Below are 23,126 nucleotides of genomic sequence, written 5' to 3'. Positions count from 1 at the left end.
GGAACCGGAACCACCACCGTGGTCAACTGCCCACCCGGACCCTCCCCTGGACTTTGTGCTGGTGCGCCCGGCGTTCGCACCTTGGGGGGGGGGTACTGTAACAGTCCTGACCTATTTATGTTAGTTTTTATGTGTTTTTGGTCAGGGCATGTGTTTTGGGTGGGCAGTCTATGTTACCTGTTTCTATGTTGGTTTCGGTTTGCCTGGTATGGCTCTTGATTAGAGGCAGGTGGTTTGCATTTTCCTCTAATCAAGAGTCATATTTAGGTAGGGCATTATCACTGTGTGTTTGTGGGTGATTGTCTCCTGTGATGTTCTATCGTGTTGTCGATGTTTTTTCACATATGGAGCTGTTTGGCTGTTCGTTCGTTTTGATGTCCGTTCCTGTTCGTGAGTTTACGTTTGTCCATGTAAGTTTATGTTCAGGTTCCGTTGTACGTCGTTTTCTTATTTTGTAGTTTGTTAAAGTGTTTTTGTTTCGTGACCATCGTAATTAATAATAAAGATGGCATATTTCCCAGACTCCGCATTTTGGTCAGAAGATCCTTCTCTCCTCACCTCATCTGAGGATGAGGAAAGCGACAGCTATTACACCCAGTTTACAATTGGCTCATTCATCCCTGTAACTATTCCCTGAGTTGTTGCTGTAAATGAGAATGTGTTCTCAGTCAAATTGCCTGGTAAAATAATGGTTTAATGAAATTCTATCTCTCTCTTCTATCAGTCTTATCTTCTATCTCCATCTATAGATTAGCTGTACTGTAAAATTTACAGTAAATTGCTGGCATCAATTGGCCAGTAAGATACTGTAATTTATTTTATTAGTACCGCTACTATAATCCATTCTATGCAAATCCATTTTACGGTACCAAAATGTTGGTGTAATCAATTTGACAGTGTATTCCTGGAATTACCCATGCAGCGACATTTTACCCAGTGTTTTTTGCAAGTAATTTTTTTTACATTTACATGTACCTTTTGGTCATTTAGCGGGCACTCTTGTACTTAGCAACCAAGTTGATAAAAAACAACATATCACAGTCATTGCAAGTAAAACGTTTCTGTAACCGTTACTCAAAATGTTGTTATAGTTAAGGATACATTGGTCTTCAAAATAATTGTAATTACAACAAGATTCACTACATGGCCAAAAGTATGTGAACACCTGCTCGTCGAACATCTCATTCCAAAATCATGGATATTAATATGGAGTTGGTCCCTCTTTGCTGCTATAACAGTCTTCACTCTTTTGGGAAGGCTTTCGCTAGATGTTGGAACATTGCTGCGGGGACTTGCTTCCATTCAGCCAAAAGACCATTAGTGAGGTCGGGCACTGATGTTGGGCAGTTAGGCCTGGCTCGCAGTCGGCGTTCCAATTCATCCCAAAGATGTTCAATGGGGTTGAGGTCAGGGCTCTGTGCAGGCCGATATCGACAAACCATTTCTGTATGGACCTCGCTAAGTGCATGGGGGCATTATCATGCTGAAACAGGAAAGGGTATTTCCCAAAACTTTTGCCACAAAGTTGGAAGCACAGAAGCGTCTAGAATGTAATTGTATACTGTGCCGTTAAGATTTCTCTTCACTGGAACTAAGGGGCCCGAACCATGAAAAACAGCCCCAGATCATTATCCCTCCCACAACAAAACTTTACATTTGGCACTATGCAGTCGGGCAGGTAGTGTTCTCCCGGCATCCGCCACACCCAGATTCATCTGTAGGACTGCCAGATGGTTAAGCGTTATTCATCACTCCAGAGAATGCGTTTCCACTGCTCACGATTCCAATGGCGGCGAGCTTTACACCACTCCAACTGATACTTGGCAATGCGCATTGTGATCTTAGGCTTGTGTGCGGCTGCTCTGCCATGGAAACCCATTTCATGAAGCTCCCGACAAACAGTTATTGTGATGATTGTTGCTTCCAGAGGAAGTTTGGAACTCGGTAGTGAGTGTTGCATCGAAGCACAGAGGATTTTTACATGCTACGCACGCATTTGATATTGTTGCTCCTAGACATTTCCACTTCACAATGACAGCAGTTACAGTTGACTGAGGCAGCTCTAGCAGGGCCGAAATTTGATGAACTGACTTGTTGGAAAGGTGTCATCCTATCACGGTGCCACATTGAAATCACTGAGCTCTTCAGTACGGGCCATTCTACTGCCAATGTTTGTCTATGAGGATTTTATGGATGTGTGCTCATTTTTTTACACATGTCAGCAACATGTGTGACAGGGTGTCCACATACTTTTGGCCATGTCGTGTATCTTATAATATATCTCTGACCATCTCTGGATAGTGACAATATAATACTGAGATATTCACAGCAACTTGATTCCAGAGCAATGAAGCGGAGCAATAAAAGTGAACATTTTAAACTGTAAGAAATGTATTTAAACAGCATTTTACTGTAATTACAAGGGATTCGAGTGAGAATGTTGGCTGTAGGGATTTGCATATTAATGAATACTTGGTGTTTTGTATGAATTGCACTTCTAGAAGCCTAACAAAAGGTTTCCCAACTGGCTATGATGACAAGGCAAAACGTACCAAATGTACATGGGTAAATATTCAACCATTAAAATGTTGAAGACCTGCTACAACTCTGACCTTTTCCTTTCATACAGTTAATTATTTAGGAAATACTACAACATATCAGTTAGTGGTACAGCACTCGCACTAATAGGTGCAACAAATATAGCTTCTTACAAGATACGCCAAAAAATATGTTAATGTCCCAGTGATTTGTTCTACTCCCACAATGCACTGAGTGTACAAAACAGTAGGAACAGCTGCTCTTTCCATGACATAGACTGACCAGGTGAATCCAGGTGAAAGCTATGATCCCTTATTGAAGAAACTTGTTAAATCCACATCAAGCAGAGTAGCTGAAGAGGAGGAGACCGGTTAAAGAAGGATTTTTAAGCCTTGAGACAATTGAGACATGATTTAAGTGCCTTTGAACAAAGTATGTTTGTAGGTTTCAGGCACACCTGTTTGAATGTGTCAACAACTGCAGCGCTGCTGGGTTTTTCACGTCATAGTAGGGGTTAGAGGTTGTTGAGTAGATCATGGCCCCTGTCCATGGACACTGCTGACTGACTGCTGACCAGAGCTCTCTCTCTCTCAATTCAAGGGCTTTATTGGCATGGGAAACATATGTTAACATTGCCAAAGCAAGTGAAGTAGATAATAAACAAAAGTGAAATAAACAATAAAAATTAACAGTTAACATTACACTCACAGAAGTTCCAAAAGAATAAAGACATTTCAAATGTCATATTATGTTTATATACAGCGTTATAACGATTTGCAGATATTTAAAGTACAACATGGAAAATAAATAGACATAAATATGGGTTGTCTTCACAATGGTGTTTGTTCTTCACTGGTTGCCCTTTTCTTGTGGCAACAGGTCTCTCTCTCTCTCTGTGTTTCTCTCTGTCTCTCTGTGTTTCATTTTCTCTGTGTTTCTCTCTCTGTGTTACTCTCACTCTGCATGTCTCTCTGTGTCTCTGTCGCCCACCAAGTCCCTATTGGACAGGACTGAATGTTTCTTGTTTTTCTCTCACTCACACACACGTTTCTGTCTCCCACCTCTCTCTCATACATACACACAGAAATTCTTTCCCTTTCTCTCTCACACACTCTTTCTTCCTCTCTCCCACTCCTTACACACATGGTGCCTTTCTTTCTCTCTGTCTCCATCTCTTTCACCTCTCTCTTCCTCCCATTCTCTCTGTGTAGTACATGGTTGACAGTATGTAAATGGTACATTTCTACTCTCCAGGAAAGCTATACTGGCTCCTGTTGTTGTCGTGGAGATGTTGTCCTGCTGTTTACAGTCCTGTATTAGACGCAACCTCTGTTTCTTCATGGGAAAGCCCCTCTCTCCCCCTGTTCCTCTCCCTCTCTCTCTCTCTCACTCTCTCTCTCTCTCTCTCTCTCTCTCTCTCTCTCTCTCTCTCTCTCTCTCTCTCTCTCTCTCTCTCTCTCTCTCTCCCCCTGTTCCTCTCTCTCTCTCTCTCTCTCTCTCCCCCTGTTCCTCTCCCCCTGTTCCTCTCCCCCTGTTCCTCTCTCTCTCTCTCTCCCTCTCTCTCCCCCTGTTCCTCTCCCCCTCTCTCTCCCCCTGTTCCTCTCCCCCTGTTCCTCTCCCCCCCTCTCTCTCTCTCTCTCTCTCTCTCTCTCTCTCTCTCTCTCTCTCTCTCTCTCTCTCTCTCTCTCACTTTCTCTTTCGTCTGGGGTGTAAACCTTCCTTTACACAGTAAGCGAGAGGAGAGGTGACATGTATTTTTCATGATGCAGCGTAGCAGAGAATAAATAAAATACCATGGCTGCTCTGCACCATCTTATGTAAAGTAGCACTTTCTGTCACCCCATCAGACAGTACCTCGGAATGTAATGTTTGTCCATCATGGGATTTCCTCAAATGTTTGGTCTACACTGTGTATGTGCAAATGTGCATGCATAAACGGTGTGTCTATGTGTGTCAGCTAACAGTATGACAGTTGTGGCGGTTGGAGGGAAAGTCATTGTGTGATGGAGGAGAGGAGCTTATAGAGGGGTCTCTGTGACATGTGACACACACACACACACACACACACACACACACACACACACACACACACACACACACACACACACACACACACACACACACACACACACACACACACACACACACACACACACACACACACACACACAGGCTGTTTATCTGTGTCCAGACCTGCTCTGTGAATTCCCCCCTAGCTTAATTTATCTCAGCTCCTCAGTTTCCTGTTTCACGAGCTGCCACACAAGAGACCTTGCACCCACCACAACACACACACAGTTTCAATTGTAGTACAGCGCTGTAGTCAGTGTATAAAGGCCCTGTGTATTGTTGTAATTTCACCTGATAGTCCTCATAGTAGATTCCTCAGATCTCAGAACAGATTGAGCTCAGGGATGATCCACAGCCCCTGTGAAGTCCCAACATGTTATATATTTGTTTAGTACTCTGGTTGTTTTTTATATGCAAAGCCTGCAAAGAGACTGTAAATGCAAGAATACTTTACACTTGACATTGCGGTTATGGTACTGATGTAGTTTGTTTTAGGTTGCTCTCATTAGCAGCCCAGGGTCTGGCATACAGGATGGAACATGGAAGACAGCTACTTTGTCCACTTGGTCACTATGTCATGTGTGGTGTGAATCATCACTATGTCATGTGTGGTGTGAATCATCACTATGTCATGTGTGGTGTGAATCATCACTATGTCATGTGTGATGTGAATCATCACTATGTCATGTGTGGTGTGAATCATCACTATGTCATGTTTAGTTTCAATCATCACTATGTCATGTTTCATAACTTCTCAGGATTATTGTTTCAGTACACCTTAAATCTGTCTCATAACCCTCACACCCATGTGTTTCAAAACTCCAGCAAAGTTTTGTCTCAAAGTTGGTCACAGCTCAATTGCCACTAGTGTGTTACAAAGCATTTCATTTGAACAGTGTGTAGATGATTCACTTTAGATGGATCTTTCACATACAGGTTAGAATGTTTGACTTATAACCATCTACATGAAAAGTGCCTCCACTCTCTCACTCTCTCTCTCTCTCTCTTACTTCTCTCCTCAGACACCATGGCTCTCCTGAGGTCCGTTACAGTCGCGGTAGCTTCTCTCCTCCATTGACATCCTCTCTTCTCCTCTTCCACCACCACCACCACCACCCCTCCCCCATCCATCCACCCCTCCACCCTCAGCACCACTCCCTCTCTCCACCCCTCCACCCTCAGCACCACCCCTCCCCCATCCATCCACCCTCAGCACCACCCCTCTCCCATCCATCCACCCCTCCACCCTCAGCACCACCCCTTCCCCCATCCATCCACCCATCCACCCTCAGCACCACCCCTCTCCCATCCATCCACCCTCAGCACCACCCCTCCCCCATCCATCCACTCATCCACCCTCAGCACCACCCCTCCCCCATCTATCACCCCTCCACCCTCAGCACCACCCCTCCCCCATCCATCCACCCTCAGCATCACCCCTCCCCCATCCATCCACCCTCAGCACCACCCCTCCCCCATCCATCCACTCATCCACCCTCAGCATCACCCCTCCCCCATCCATCCACCCATCCACCCTCAGCACCACCCCTCCCCCCATACATCCACCCCTACAACCACAGCATCACCCCTCCCCATCCATCCACTCATCCACCCTCAGCACCACCCCTCCCCCCTTACATCCACCCCTACAACCTCAGCATCACCCCACCCCCCCTTCCATCCACCCATCCTCTCCACTCCTCACTGACCTCGTTGCTGCCCATCGTTGTGGCATCATGGCGGGGGAGAAGGGACCAACCAGGCGGAGTGCCATGGACATCAAGCGCCTAGCGGGGCTGATCCAGAGGGGGGCGGGTCGTCTACTGGTGATTGACAGCCGGACGTTCTCGGAGTATAACGCATCCCATGTACAAGGGGCGGTCAACGTGTGCTGCTCCAAGCTGGTGAAGAGGCGACTGCAGCAGGACAAGGTGTCCGTCACCGAGCTACTACAACCCAACGGCAAGGTCAAGGTAGGTCAAGGGGACAGGGGTTAGTGGTCAGGGGTCAGAGTTCGAGAGTGGATGGAAGTTACAGTTTATTGTCCTTCAAGAATAAATATTTTCAACAGCTCACCAGTTACACTGCACAGATCACAACAGGAAAACATGCTGGTAATGAGGGCCAAGGGGCTGCCTACAGTGTATCATTCTATCATAGATATCGAATCTAGATTCTATTTCTATGCATTCTATGTCTGTGTTCCAGGAGACCAGCACCAGTCATTAGTTCAGGATTATTTCCCGGATGTGAGAGATGCTTTTTGAATTGATCACTATGTTGATAACTGTAAGGGCGGGAGAAGAACAGCAGCCTAAGGACATGAACATTATCTGCTATTGTTCTATGCAACAGTGTCAGGTAGAGGTCTGTGTACTGTTCTGTTCTGTAGTCAGTCTGTGTCTCTCTGGCTAGCTCCTACTCTGCTCTGGATTTCTGGGTGCTATATTTGGCAGGCAGGCAGGCAGGCAGGCAGACAGGCAGGCAGGCAGGCAGGCAGGCAGGCAGACGGGCGGGCGGGCGGGCGGCGGACGGGCGGGCGGGCGGGCGGACGGGCGGGCGGGCGGGCGGGCGGGCGGGCGGGCGGGCAGGCAGGCAGGCAGGCAGGCAGGCAGGCAGGCAGGCAGACAGGCAGGCGGTCATACTGTAGGTTTATTGCAATGAAACCGAATCCTCCCGTTTTCCATGACTTCTGCTCCCAATATGACAGCCTTTTTTCCATGACTTCTGCTCCCAATATGACAGCCTTTTTTCCATGACTTCTGCTCCCAATATGACAGCCTTTTTTCCATGACTTCTGCTCCCAATATGACAGCCTTTTTTCCATGACTTCTGCTCCCAATATGACAGCCTTTTTTCCATGACTTCTGCTCCCAATATGACAGCCTTTTTTCCATGACTTCTGCTCCCAATATGACAGCCTTTTTTCCATGACTTCTGCTCCCAATAGGACAGCCTTTTTTCCATGACTTCTGCTCCCAATATGACAGCCTTTTTTCCATGACTTCTGCTCCCAATATGACAGCCTTTTTTCCATGGCCCAGCCATGGCATGCTACGCGAATCCTGTATTTTTAGTCGCTGTGTGAAACTGGAGGTTGGGTGTTTGTCTGGGTGCATGTCTGTGCATGTCTGTGTGCATGCGCGCGTTTGTGTGTGTGTGAGGGTGGTTGGGTGTGTGCATGTCCGTGTGTGTGTGTGTGTGTGCTCCATCCAGTATTTTTACATGATGGGTAAATCCATCTCAACAGAGCTGTGGAAATGACCTCTTCCTTCCCACAGCACCAACAAGACAGAAACAATGAAGACAGTGGCGCAATTTGAATGTAATTACACCTGTAATGCCAAAGAACACGACCACGCCATTGATTCTGTGATGCTATAAGATATGGATGACACATGCCCTTAGTATTGTGATGACGGAAACATTTGGGGGAATTTTTTAGGTGTGACACACACAGTTTGAGTGGCGACTCATAAAAGCCAGTCGTCTACTTCCCGATGTGAACCAGCGGGCCCTGGATGCCTGACCTGTCATGTATGTGTGTGGCTCGTGCTTCGTCTCATTCTCTCCTTCCCCCTAGCTGCTTATATTCATGATTTAGCACTTGGAGTCAGTCCTTCCAACACAGCCTGTCAATGTAACTACCCATCCACCCTCAGTGAGATGTAGAGGTGTCTAACCCGCTCTACATGAGTGGAAGCAGCAGTGCCTTAGACCTTTATTCAACTTAATGAATATATGTATTTGCTCCCTGGGATTGAAAGACATCTTTAGCTGGCTGGAGAAGCTTGGCATTCCTTCCTCTCTCTCTCTCTCTCTCTCTCTCTCTCTCTCTCTCTCTCTCTCTCTCTCTCTCTCTCTCTCTCTGTCTCTCTCTGTCTGTCTCTCTGTCTCTCTCTCTGTCTCTCTCTCTAGAGTCATTATTACCCTGAGCAGAATGCTGTTGCACAACTCTTCTTTTAATAGACCAGTGGCTGATGTCTCCCAGTCAGTGTGTAGAGGCTTTGGACTGGTCGGAAGGCTAGAACTGGTTTACATCAGGGCTGGGTTCAATTCCAATTTCAGAAAGTGAACCCAATTCAAAGTTTTCCTAATTGAAAAGCATTAAAGATAATTGAAATTTCAGACTACATCCTGAATTGAGTGGAATTTAAATGGAATTGGTCCCAACCCTGGGGTGTAATCATTACTCCAAACTAGAGGTCGACCGATTAATCGGAATGGCCAATTAATCGGGGCCGATTTCAAGTTTTCATAACAATCGGAAATCGGTATTTTTGGGCGCAGATTTGCCGATTTTTTATATTTTTAAATTGTTATTTTTTTTACACCTTTATTTAATCTTTTTTTAACTAGGCAAGTCAGTTAAGAACACATTCTTATTTTCAATGACGGCCTAGGAACGTTCTGCCTTGTTTAGGGGCAGAACGACAGATTTTTTACCTTGTCAGCTCGGGGGATCCAATCTTGCATTGATTACATTGCACTCCACGAGGAGCCTGCCTGTTAGCGAATGCAGTAAGCTAAGTTGCTAGCTAGCATTAAACTTATCTTATAAAAAACAATAAATCAATGACTGTCATTGCTCCAATGTGTACTTAACCATAAACATCAATGCCTTTCTTAAAATCAATACACAAGTATATTTAAACCTGCATATTTAGCTAAAAGAAATCCAGGTTAGCAGGCAATATTAACCAGGTGAAATTGTGTCATTTCTCTTGCGTTCATTGCACGCAGAGTCAGGGTATATGCAACAGTTTGGGCTCTTTGCGAACTAATTTGCCAGAACTTTACGGAATTATGACAACATTGAAGGTTGTGCAATGTAACAGGAATATTTAGACTCATGGATGCCACCCGTTAGATAAAATACGGAACGGAATAAACGTTTTGTTTTTCGAGGTGATAGTTTCCGGATTAGTCAAAGGTATATGGTTTAGAGAGAAATAGTCGACGCGTTATAATTCCTGTAATAACTTGCGGCTGAATTTGAAAGGGGTTCTTTCGTTATTTTACCGTTCATGTCTTCCATAGAGAATGTCTTGATCTACTTCAAATAAGGTCTGTGTTTCGTGCAGGCTTAAACCGCCTCGACGTTTTGATACCCGTGTAAATCTCACTAGGATAAGGTAGCGTTTGTCAACATATATTCATAAATCCACTCTACAATTTTTTTTATCTTCGCTTATATTTAGCCAATATTGATCAGAGTTACCTTGTCCTATGGATATCTACACAGTTATAAAATTGGCATGGTGATGGAAGCCTACACGAAACACAGACCTTATTTTAAGTGAATCTAAAAAATATCCTATGGAATAAATGAAGGAACCGCTTTTCAGATTTTGCTAGGTGTCATGGGAATTATAATTCGCACTTTGGTTGTCAATTCTTACCATGCCCATTATTAAAATAGGATTTCCTGCATATAGAAATTAAAGTTTTTGTTTTCAACATTCATCACAGGTAACTTAAACTCAATTTTTATTCAAACAGTTGAGAGTATTTGTCTCCTAAGCAGACTCTTCAGTATCATTGTCACTTCAGAGCTGTGTGCGTGTGTATTTATGTATTATATTAAGTTAAAATAAAAGTGTTCATTGTTCATTCAGTATTGATGCAATTGTCATTATTACAAAAATGTGTGTGTGTGTATGATATATATATATATTTAAAAAAAATATATATTATTAAATAAATTGACCGATTAATCGGTATCGGCTTTTTTTGTCCTCCAATAATCGGTATCGGTATCGGCATTGAAAAATCATAATTGGTCGACCTCTACTCCAAACATTTGCAAAACGTTCTATTGTGCAACAAAAACTAACGTGTCTATTGGACAGATTCAGGTAGGTCCCCGTCCCTGTTTGCTGAAAATGTCTGGAGTAATGATTACACCCCAGGTTAACAAAATCATTTAGGGCCCGATTCTGATCCGAGTTAAGCACAAGTACATAGCTTGCTATTCACCTGCTATTCATTTTGAATACGCCGTATTCTGACCTTGACTTAATTCCCTAGTAATTCCACCACCTTTACGCACGAGGAAACTGTGAATAAGTTCTAGCGAACCTACTGGTTCCAAGTGGAAAAAGCATCTACTTCATTTTTTCCTGATAGAAATAACACCTTCTCCATCCACTGTAATGTACTTGGTATTCCTTTGATAAGAGCTATTGATAAGAGCTAGGTAAATGAGTTCTCCGTTTGTATAAGGGAATTGTAAATATAAGTGACACTTGTTTTAGATATATTTGACCCTATAATCGCTGGAGACAAATGTGAAACCAGTCACATGGCAGCAAACTGAAGCATATCAAGCACAGTGAAGTTGATGAAATGCTGTGCCATTATGCAGAATATTAATTGTACAGACTTCTAACTTGCAGGGATGGGCACTCTTGATTGTCTTATAGACTACCCCGACTTTTTTTCATTTCTATCATGTTAAATATTAGTCACTATCAGTATCGACCGTCAGTAGACCAAATAACAACACAATTCAACTAACAATTTACTGTTAGTTTTCTTCAGTTGGTATCATTTAATTTAATTTCATTGTTTCATTTACCTTAATTTGCTTCCTCTGTAAACGCTGGCACGGCCCTGTGGTTGTTGCTGATGATCTTTAGTAACAGTTGATAATGTAAAAAAAAAGGTGAATTATATCATTATGGAGCGCAGACCATGCCGTGACAGTTTGAACTCGCAAGGCACAATACTTAGCTGTGTCATCACACAGTTCCATGGTTAGTGCAGGCAATAGATGAGGGTATAGCCTACTACTGTACACTATTATCCCTATTATGATTATATGTACACCAGTGGTGTAAAGTACTTAAGTAAAAATACTTAAAAGTACTACTTAAGTAATTTTTGGGGGTATCTGTACTTTACTTTACTATTTATATTTTTGACAACTTTTACTTCACTACATTCCTAAAGAAAATGATGTACTTTTTACTCCATACATTTTCCCTGACACCCAAAAGTACTTGTTACATTTTGAATGATTACTGTAGCAGGACAGGAAAATGGTCTAATTCACTCACTTATCAAGAGAACATACCTGGTCATCCCTACTGTCTCTGATCTGGAGGACTCACTAAACAGAGAACATCCCTGGTCATACCTACTGCCTCTGATCTGGAGGACTCACTAAGCAGAGAACATCCCTGGTTATCTCTACTGCCTCTGATCTGGAGGACTCACTAAACAGAGAACATCCCTGGTCATACCTACTGCCTCTGATCTGGAGGACTCACTAAGCAGAGCACATCCCTGGTCATCCCTACTGCATCTGATCTGGAGGACTCACTAAACAGAGAACATCCCTGGTCATACCTACTGCATCTGATCTGGAGGACTCACTAAGCAGAGAACATCCCTGGTCATCCCTACTGAATCTGATCTGGAGGACTCACTAAGCATAGAACATCCCTGGTCATCCCTACTGCCTCTGATCTGACTCACTGAACACAACATGTTTCATTTGTAAATGATGTCTGAGTGTTGGAGCCTCCCCCTGGCTATCCGTCTTGTTTGCTTAATTATATGGAATTTGAAATTATTTATACTTTTTCTTTAATACTTAAGTATATTTGAGCAATTACATTTACTTTTGATACTTAATCATATTTAAAACCAAATACTTTAGACTTTTACTCAAGTAGTATTTTACTGGGTGACTTTCCCTTTCCTATTAAGGTATCTTTACTTTTACTCAAGTATGACAATCGGGTACTTTTTCCACCACAGATGTACGCTAATCTTCCAGTATTACCATGGGTTAAACAGTTCAATATAACTAAATGTAATAAATTGCTGAGGTGTAGTCACTTTTTAGGACACAAGCTCAATACAATACAAAACTGTATTAATAAGGTGTCACGTTCCTGACCTATTTATGTTAGTTTGTTATGTGTGTTAGTTGGTCAGGACGTGAGGTTGGGTGGGCATTCTATGTTTTCTGTTTCTGTGTTGGTTTTGGGTTGCCTGGTATGGCTCTTAATTAGAGGCAGGTGTTTGGCGTTCCTCTAATTAAGAGTCATATTTAGGTAGGCGTTGTCACAGTGTTCGTGGTGGGTGATTGTCTCCTGTGTCGTCGATGTCTGTACCATACGGGACTGTTTGGCTGTTCGTTTGTTTTGATGTAGTCTGTTCCTGTCCGTGAGTTCTACGTGTAGTTATGTAAGTTCATGTTCAGGTTTCGTCTACGTCGTTTTCTTATTTTGTAATTTTCCAAGTGTTTTCGTATTCGTCTTTGTGTTTCAATAAATATCATTATGTCATCAAACCTTGCGGCGTATTGGTCCACTGATCCTTCTCTCCTCTCCTCGTCTGAGGAAGAGGAGGACAACAGCCCTTACAGAATCACCCACCAAGAATCCAGAACCAAGCAGCGTAATTTGGAGCAACGGGGAAGTATACAGGACTTATGGAGTTGGGAGCAAATATTTAACGGAGAAGGACCATGGGCTAAAGTGAAGCACCGTCCATGGGAACAGCTGGAGGCACCTCGGAGAGTGGAGGAAAAGAGAGAGAGGAACCGGAGTTATGAGGGAACGCGTCTTGCACGGAAGCCCAAAAAGCCCGTGAGTAACACCCAAAAATTTCTTGGGGGGGGGGGGGGGGGGCTAAGAGGTAGTGGGCCAAGGGCAGGTAGGAGACCTGGAGAGCGGGAGTACGGGCAGGCGCCGTGTTACGCAGTAGAGCGCACGGTGTCTCCTGTACGAGTGCATAGCCCAGTGCGGGTTATTCCACCTCCCCGCACTGGTAGGGCTAGATTGGGCATTGAGCCAGGTGTCATGAGGCCGGCTCAACGCATCTGGTCTCCAGTGCGTCTCCTCGGGCCGGCATACATGGCACCTGCCTTACGCATGGTTTCCCCGGTTCGCCTACATAGCCCGGTGCGGGTTATTCCACCTCCCCGCACTGGTCGGGCGACCGGGAGCATTCAACCAGGTAAGGTTGGGCAGGCTCAATGCTCAAGAGAGCCAGTATGCCTCCACGGTCCGGTATTTCCGGCGCCACCTCCCCGCCCCAGCCTAGTACCTACAGTGCCTACACTACGCACTAGGCTACCAGTGCGTTTCCTGAGCCCTGTTCCTCCTCCACGCACTCTCCCTGTAGTGCGTGTATCCAGTTCGGTGCCTCCAGTTCCGGCACCACGCACAGGATGTGCGTCTCCAGAGCCCTGTACACACTGTTTCTTCTCCCCCTACTAATCCTGATGTGCTTGTCCTCAGCCCGGTGTCACCAGTGCCGGTACCACGCACCAGGTATAGAGTGGGCTTTGAGAGTACAGTGTGCCCTGTCCCTGCTCCCCGCACTAGTATGAAGGTGCGTGTCCTTAGCCCGGTGCCTCCAGTTCAGGCACCACGCACCAGGTCTACAGTGCGCCTTATCCGGCCAGAGCCATCCGTCTCACCAGCGCCATCTGAGCCATCCGTCTCACCAGCGCCATCTGAGCCATCCGTCTCCCCAGCGCCATCTGAGCCATCCGTCTCCCCAGCGCCGTCTGAGCCATCCGTCTGCAATGAGCCTGCAAAGCCGCCCGTCTGCCATGAGCCTGCAAAGCCGCCCGTCTGCCATGAGCCTACAGAGCCGTCCGCCAGACAGGAGCCGCTAGAGCCGCCAACCAGACAGGAGCCGCTAGAGCCGCCCGCCAGACAGGATCTGCCAGAGCCGCCAACCAGACAGGATCTGCCAGAGCCGCCAACCAGACAGGATCTGCCAGAGCCGCCAACTAGACAGGATCTGCCAGAGCCGCCAACCAGACAGGATCTGCCAGAGCCGCCAGCCAGCCATGAGCGTCGAGAGCCGTCAGCCTGCCATGAGCGTCGAGAGCCGTCAGCCTGCCATGAGCGTCGAGAGCCGTCAGCCTGCCATGAGCGTCGAGAGCCGTCAGCCTGCCATGAGCGTCGAGAGCCGTCAGCCAGCCATGAGCGTCGAGAGCCGTCAGCCTGCCATGAGCGTCCAGATTCGTCAGTCAGCCAGGAGCTGCCCTTCAGCCAGAAATGGCTATATACCCAGAACTGCCCCTCAGTCCAGAGCTGTCTCTCTGTCCGGAGCTGCCTTTCAGTCCGGAGTTGCCCCTCTATTATGATCTCCCTCTCTTTCTTGATCTACCTCTTTATTCTTATCTATCCCTCTGTCTTGATTTATTCCTCTGTCCCGGTGCTGTCCCTGTCATGGATGTTACAAAGAGGATTTTGTGGGATATGGGTGGACATTTTTAGGGGTAGATGGAGGTTGGGATTGACTATGGTGGGGTGGGGACCTCGCCCGGAGCCTGAGCCACCACCGTGGTTAGATGCCCACCCAGACCCTCCCCTAGACTTTGTGCTGGTGCGCCCGGAGTTCGCACCTTATGGGGGGGGTTATGTCACGTTCCTGACCTATTTATGTTAGTTTGTTATGTGTGTTAGTTGGTCAGGACGTGAGGTTGGGTGGGCATTCTATGTTTTCTGTTTCTGTGTTGGTTTTGGGTTGCCTGGTATGGCTCTTAATTAGAGGCAGGTGTTTGGCGTTCCTCTAATTAAGAGTCATATTTAGGTAGGCGTTGTCACAGTGTTCGTGGTGGGTGATTGTCTCCTGTGTCGTCGATGTCTGTACCATACGGGACTGTTTGGCTGTTCGTTCGTTTTGATGTAGTCTGTTCCTGTCCATGAGTTCTACGTGTAGATATGTAAGTTCATGTTCAGGTTTCGTCTACGTCGTTTTCTTATTTTGTAATTTTCCAAGTGTTTTCATATTCGTCTTTGTGTTTCAATAAATATCATTATGTCATCATACCTTGCGGCGTATTGGTCCACTGATCCTTCTCTCCTCTCCTCGTCTGAGGAAGAGGAGGACAACAGCCCTTACATAAGGCTTGAAATTACTTCGATTCTTTCTAAATATAGCATAATCAAATTATAAAATGACTAACTATAAGATTTGACCTTCCTTATAACTGTAAAATACATATTTCTATGTTTAGTGTTAGAGAAAATGTGCATATTTTCTAAAGTTCTCGGTTGATCAAAGCGTCTGCCCCCTTTGCTGTAAACGTCTCACAGAGCTCTAGCTTGGCTTCCTGAACTCATTAGGAACTCGCCTTCCATCTCATATTAATCCTGTCCATCTGTGACAAACAGAAACTGTTGTTTCTTTAAAATCTATGAATTATTTTTTAGATTAATGGCTATAAATCGATCTCTGAATGTGCTACCGTGATGATTGCAGGCATGTGCTTTGTCAGTGGCTGTGACAGAGCGAATTAAATGGAAGGAGGGACGTCCCAGCTTCAAGTGGTTTCAGATTTCACATCCTACGTCGCACAGGCTCAGAAGAAAATACTACTGTGTCCTTGGGAACCAGGGATATCACTCAAAGCGAGCCATTTCGATCTATGGTATCCACAGATAGATGAGGAAGTGAAAATGTCGGTCGGAACCGGTACCAGAAACATGCAGGTCCCCTAAAAAGGGTACCTTACATCAAAGAGGTTTAAAGAACTTTTGATTCCCACGAGGACCAGTATGAATGGAAAAAAAAGATGGAAATGTACTGTAAGTTGCTCTTGATAAGAGTTTCTGCTAAATGACTAATGATTTGAGAAAAAAAATGAGTTGAGAAAAAATATATATATCACGCCCTTACCTTAGAGATCCTTTTTATGTCTCTATTTTGGTTGGTCAGGGCGTGAGTTGGGGTGGGCATTCTATGTTTTTGTTCTGTTGTCTATTTCTATGTGTTTGGCCGGGTGTGGTTCTCAATCAGAGGCAGCTGTCTATCGTTGTCTCTGATTGAGAACCATACTTAGGTTGCCTTTTCCCATCTGTGTTTTGTGGGTAGTTATTTTCTGTTTAGCTGTTTTGTTTGCCTGACAGAACTGTTCGCTTTCGTTCTCCTGTTTGTTGTTTTTGTTCGATTGTTTTCTGGATTAAATCATGAACACTTCAAACTCTGCACCTTGGTCCACTCTTCCTTCAGCCCACAAGAAGCGTTACAATATCACCATCTCTCTGTCTCTCTGTCCTGGTCCCCCCACCTGTTTATCACCATCTCTCTATCACCATCCCTGTTTCCTCTCTTTCTCTCTGCCCCTCTTTTCTCTCTCTGTCTTCCCCGTTTTGCCCTGTTGCTGGCTAGCTGTTGGTATCCTCTCCACCACAGTAAAGAGGATAATGCTGCCGATTTAATGCTAGGCTGGATAAAGCTGGAACTAGCCGGGTGACACGGGATGGCCACACGGCCCCAGAGTCCTTTGTTATTGGCTAAGCATGACATCATACCCCTTTGTGTGGCCACTGGCAGGCCGTGAGCTGGGCACGTGCAGAGCGGCTGCGCGGTATTAATGCAGGCTCCCGCCCCCACCACACACACAGACACACACTGCCTCCCACAGGGCTTTCAGCATCACCAGGGGCCGCCTCAGCGAGCCTGTCTCAGTCAGCCGATGAAGCAAAGGACATCATTGTGGGTCCTTGTGGGAGTGAATGTAGGAAGCTGAAGAGAGAGGGGGTATTCATGGGTGGGCTACCTCCTGCCTGCATCCTATTGAGTCATAATGGCAGGCGTCCCCCAAGGCTCTACTATGCTCGGCCCTTTCAGATTTTATCATCACAGGATTAGGTTGAGTGAACTAAGTGTATGGACAGGAATAAAAATGGTGTCCTCCCTCCCTACATAACCCCCATGTAATTCACTGTACTGACTCTACTAGGCTTAAACTAGGTCAGTTAAATACTGTAGGCTGTGTGTGTGAGCGTATTTGTGTGTAGTGTGTGGGTGGACCTCGACCTCAGCAGGAGCATGGTCCCTAGTCAGTGACTGTGTGATGGTCAGGCCGGGTTGTTTCTTGACTTCAGCAAAGCTAATCTTCCACGCTGCTCCATGCTGCTGGATGTGGTGTAGGAGTGAATCAGGGCCAGGACCAGGGCAAGTCTTAAAATATGGCCCAGAGGTTGGCTAGCTCCAGTCAGGCCCAGGGCAAGGCCTGAGAGATGGCCCAGAGGTTGGCTAGCTCCAGTCAGGGCCAGGGCAAGGCCTGAGAGATGGCCCAGAGGTTGGCTAGCTCCAGTCAGGGCCAGGGCAAGGCCTGAGAGATGGCCCAGAGGTTGGCTAGCTCCAGTCAGGGCCAGGGAGACTCTTAGACTAGCATTTAGGGAGGTCACCAGGCTCTGTTCTGTACTGCACTGTATACTGACTGACACAGTGCAGTTCACCAAATTCAAATCAGAGTCGCAAACACTCTCTCTCTATCACACACACTCTTCTTCTGTCTTCTTCTCTCTCTCCAGTTTTATTTCCACTACAAACAATTTTAACACGTTTAACCTGAACTGATGTTCAAGTGTCACTGGTTAGTCTTTGATACTAATTGGTCCTTTTGCTGGAAGACTGGGTTCTGGCTGCACGTGTCCCGTAAGCCATTTACTAAATATTCATCTCCGTCACCTACCGGTATCTACCTGCTAAGGATCCTGGGTAATGACTTAATGAAGTGTAATGCCTCATGGGATTGCCCCACCGCAGACACAAACCTAGAAAAGACGAATACATTGTCTTCTTACCATATGACAAATCTCTTACATAATTTGTCTTGAATATGGATAAGAATAGCAAAATGGATAATGTTACAGTATTTGCATGATGAGCATTGAGCACTATATCAGGAACTATAGATTTGTGTTATTTACATTCACTAGTAGTGACTGAAATGGATTAGCAGTTTACGGTATCATCCTTATTTTAACTTAGGACTGCAGTATACAGTTCGATGCACAAGTGTGATATCCTGACCCTTGACATTGACATTATTTCCAGGTAATGGTAGCGACGGAGTTAGCATATGCGAGTACAGTGTCATACTTATTTCCATCCAGTACAATACAGTGGTGTAGACATTGTTTTTAGGTCCGTATCCTGTTCTAGCCAGGTGTACAGTATCATGGCTATAGCACCACTCAGGATAACTAACCCGCTGGTTGTCATAGCCAGGTAGCCAGGTTGATGGTAACAGAAGGGCGCAGCAGGATGTTTGGCGATTTTTATGACACCGCCTGGAATGTTTTGGTGATTTCCTGAGGCAGACATTTTTAGCAACACTCACATTTTAGCCCCGACCGTGGCAATACTGTGGGAGAGGCTATACAGACATGCCTGGTGCCCAATATTATGATGTACAGTGAGGAGAAGAAGTATTTGATACACTTCCGATTTTGCAGCTTTTCCTACTTACAAGGCATGTAGAGGTCTGTCATTTTTATCACGGGTACACTTCAACTGTGAGAGATGGAATCTCAAAAATCCAGAAAATCACATTGTTTGATTTTTAAGTAATTCGTTTGCATTTTATTGCATGACATAAGTATTTGATACATCAGAAAAGCAGAACTTAATATTTGGTACAGAAACCTTTGTTTGCCATTACAGAGATCAAATGTTTCCTGTAGTTCTTGACCAGGTTTGCACACACTGCAGCAGGGATTTTGGCACACTCCTCCATACAGACCTTCTCCAGATCCTTCAGGTTTCGGGGCTGTCGCTGGGCAATACGGACTTTCAGCTCCCTCCAAAGATTTTCTATTGGGTTCAGGCCTGGAGACTGGCTAGGCCACTCCAGGACCTTGAGATGCTTCTTACGGAGCCACTTCTTAGTTGCCCTGGCTGTGTGTTTCGGGTCGTTGTCATGCTGGAAGACCCAGCCACGACCCATCTTCAATGCTCTTACTGAGGGAAGGAGGTTATTGGCCAAGATCTCGCGATACATGGCCCCATCCATCCTACCCTCAATACGGTGCAGTCGTCCTGTCCCCTTTGCAGAAAAGCATCCCCAAAGAATGATGTTTCCACCTCCATGCTTCACGGTTGGGATGGTGTTCTTGGGGTTGTACTCATCCTTCTTCTTCCTCCAAACACGGCGAGTGGAGTTTAGACCAAAAAGCTCTATTTTTGTCTCATCAGACGACATGACCTTCTCCCATTCCTCCTCTGGATCATAAAGATGGTCATTGGCAAACTTCAGACGGGTCTGGACATGCGCTGGCTTCGGCAGGGGGACCTTGCGTGCGCTGCAGGATTTTAATCCATGACGGCGTAGTGTGTTACTAATGGTTTTCTTTGAGACTGTGGTCCCAGCTCTCTTCAGGTCATTGACCACGTCCTGCCGTGTAGTTCTGGGCAGATCCCTCACCTTCCTCATGATCATTGATGCCCCACGAGGTGAGATCTTGCATGGAGCCCCAGACCGAGGGTGATTGACCGTCATCTTGAACTTCTTCCATTTTCTAATAATTGCGCCAACAGTTGTTGCCTTCTCACCAAGTTGCCTATTGTCCTGTAGCCCATCCCAGCCTTGTGCGGGTCTACAATTTTATCCCTGATGTCCTTACACAGCTCTCTGGTCTTGGCCATTGTGGAGAGGTTGGAGTCTGTTTGATTGAGTGTGTGGACAGGTGTCTTTTATACAGGTAACAAGTTCAAACAGGTGCAGTTACTACAGGTCATGAGTGGAGAACAGGAGGGCTTCTTAAAGAAAAACTAACAGGTCTGTGAGAGCCGGAATTCTTACTGGTTGGTAGGTGATCAAATACTTATGTCATGCAATAAAATGCAAATGAATTACTTAAAAATCATACAATGGGATTTTCTGGATTTTTGTTTTAGATTCCGTCTCTCACAGTTGAAGTATACCTATGATAAAAATTACAGACCTCTACATGCTTTGTAAGTAGGAAAACCTGCAAAATCGTCAGTGTATCAAATACTTGTTCTCCCCACTGTATGTCACGCAACGAGAGTTGAGTGTGGACGAACAGATTCGGTTAAGACCTCCGAGCTGTAATAACAATGGTTCTGACAGTTCAGTCAGTCATCCCAAAATGAGCCCTCCCCAGCTTGCAAGTTTATGCTTGTTTCTAGAATCTTCCGCGAGAATTTGAAACTTGTCTGCGGAAGTTATCGGACTACAAAATTAACATGTGCTTTAGCTGTCACCTTGGCCTGGTATTAGCTACACTATCTGGCTACTTCCCATTCCCTACTGCAGGACAGCAGTGCTCGGCAAGTGGGAATGGGTTGCAAAGGACACACTGTGCCCTGTGTTAGGGTGCTTGAGGAGTTAGAATGCTTGACGAGTTAGGGAGCGTGAGGAGGTAGGGAGCGTGAGGAGGTAGGGAGCGTGAGAAGTTAGGGAGCATGAGAAGTTAGGGAGCATGAGAAGTTAGGGAGGGTGAGGACGTAGGGAGGGTGAGGACGTAGGGAGGGTGAGGACGTAGGGAGGGTGAGGACGTAGGGAGCGTGAGGAAGTAGGGAGGGTGAGGACGTAGGGAGCGTGAGGACGTAGGGAGGGTGAGGACGTAGGGAGGGTGAGGACGTAGGGAGGGTGAGGATGTAGTGAGCGTGAGGACGTAGGGAGGGTGAGGACGTAGGGAGGGTGAGGAGTTAGGGAGAGTGAGGAGTTAGGGAGAGTGAGGAGTTAGGGAGCGTGAGGACGTAGGGAGCGTGAGGACGTAGGGAGCGTGAGGAGTTAGGGAGGGTGAGGACGTAGGGAGCCTGAGGACGTAGGGAGCGTGAGGAGTTAGGGAGGGTGAGGACGTAGGGAGCGTGAGGACGTAGGGAGCGTGAGGAGTTAGGGAGGGTGAGGACGTAGGGAGCGTGAGGACGTAGGGAGCGTGAGGAGTTAGGGAGCGTGAGGGCGTATGGAGCGTGAGGAGTTAGGGAGCGTGAGGACGTAGGGAGCGTGAGGATGTAGGGAGCGTGAGGACGTAGGGAGCGTGAGGAGTTAGGGAGCGTGAGGACGTAGTGAGCGTGAGGACGTAGGGAGCGTGAGGACGTAGGGAGCGTGAGGACGTAGGGAGCATGAGGAGTTAGGGAGCGTGAGGACGTAGGGAGCGTGAGGACGTAGGGAGCGTGAGGACGTAGGGAGCGTGAGGAGTTAGGGAGCGTGAGGACGTAGGGAGCGTGAGGACGTAGGGAGCGTGAGGACGTAGGGAGGGTGAGGACGTAGGGAGCGTGAGGACGTAGGGAGCGTGAGGACGTAGGGTGGGTGAGGACGTAGGGAGCGTGAGGACGTAGGGAGCGTGAGGACGTAGGGAGCGTGAGGACGTAGGGAGCGTGAGGACGTAGGGAGCGTGAGGACGTAGGGAGCGTGAGGACGTAGGGAGCGTGAGGACGTAGGGAGGGTGAGGACGTAGGGAGGGTGAGGACGTAGGGAGCGTGAGGACGTAGGGAGCGTGAGGAGTTAGGGAGCGTGAGGACGTAGGGAGCGTGAGGACGTAGGGAGCGTGAGGACGTAGGGAGCGTGAGAAGTTAGGGAGCGTGAGGACGTAGGGAGCGTGAGGACGTAGGGAGCGTGAGGACGTAGGGAGCGTGAGGACGTAGGGAGCGTGAAGACGTAGGGAGCGTGAGAAGTTAGGGAGCGTGAGGACGTAGGGAGCGTGAGGACGTAGGGAGCGTGAGGACGTAGGGAGGGTGAGGACGTAGGGAGGGTGAGGACGTAGGGAGTGTGAGGACGTAGGGAGGGTGAGGACGTAGGGAGGGTGAGGACGTAGGGAGGGTGAGGACGTAGGGAGCGTGAAGACGTAGGGAGCGTGAGGAGTTAGGGAGCGTGAGGACGTAGGGAGCGTGAGGACGTAGGGAGCGTGAGGACTTTGGGAGCGTGAGGAGTTAGGGAGCGTGAGGACGTAGGGAGCGTGAGGACGTAGGGAGCGTGAGGACGTAGGGAGGGTGAGGACGTAGGGAGGGTGAGGACGTAGGGAGTGTGAGGACGTAGGGAGGGTGAGGACTTAGGGAGGGTGAGGACGTAGGGAGGGTGAGGACGTAGGGAGCGTGAGGACGTAGGGAGGGTGAGGACGTAGGGAGGGTGAGGACGTAGGGAGGGTGAGGACGTAGGGAGCGTGAGGACGTAGGGAGGGTGAGGACGTAGGGAGTGTGAGGACGTAGGGTGGCTGAGGACGTAGGGAGCGTGAGGACGTAGGGAGCGTGAGGACGTAGGGAGCGTGAGGACGTAGGGAGCGTGAGGACGTAGGGAGCGTGAGGACGTAGGGAGCGTGAGGACGTAGGGAGCGTGATGACGTAGGGACTGTGAGGACGTAGGGAGCGTGAGGACGTAGGGAGCGTGAGGACGTAGGGAGCGTGAGGGGGTAGGGAGCGTGAGGAAGTAGGGAGCGTGAGGAGTTAGGGAGCGTGAGGGCGTAGGGAGCGTGAGGACGTAGGGAGCGTGAGGATGTAGTGAGCGTGAGGACGTAGGGAGCGTGATGACGTAGGGACTGTGAGGACGTAGGGAGCGTGAGGAGTTAGGGAGGGTGAGGACGTAGGGAGCGTGAGGACGTAGGGAGCGTGAGGACGTAGGGAGCGTGAGGACGTAGGGAGCGTGAGGAGTTAGGGAGCGTGAGGACGTAGGGTGCGTGAGGACGTAGGGAGCGTGAGGCCGTAGGGAGCGTGAGGACGTAGGGAGCGTGAGGACGTAGGGAGCGTGAGGACGTAGGGAGCGTGAGGAGTTAGGGAGGGTGAGGACG

At 47.3% G+C, this 23,126-nt stretch overlaps 1 protein-coding gene across 1 annotated transcript in view; it reads left to right on the top strand.

The window, feature by feature from the left end:
- The first annotated feature begins 6,344 nt into the window (after positions 1-6,344).
- LOC129855017 (dual specificity protein phosphatase 8-like) overlaps positions 6,345-23,126 on the top strand; it is a 99,793-nt gene continuing 83,011 nt past the window's right edge. The window contains exon 1 of the mRNA XM_055922252.1: positions 6,345-6,581. Coding sequence (XP_055778227.1) covers positions 6,345-6,581 — 237 coding nt within the window. The remainder of the gene's footprint in view (positions 6,582-23,126) is intronic.

Source organism: Salvelinus fontinalis, chromosome 5 (genome assembly GCF_029448725.1).
Source record: "Salvelinus fontinalis isolate EN_2023a chromosome 5, ASM2944872v1, whole genome shotgun sequence".
Classification (NCBI taxonomy): domain Eukaryota; kingdom Metazoa; phylum Chordata; class Actinopteri; order Salmoniformes; family Salmonidae; genus Salvelinus; species Salvelinus fontinalis.
The sequence above is the reverse complement of the archived record's forward strand: the minus strand, read 5'-3'. Positions and strand labels throughout refer to the sequence as shown.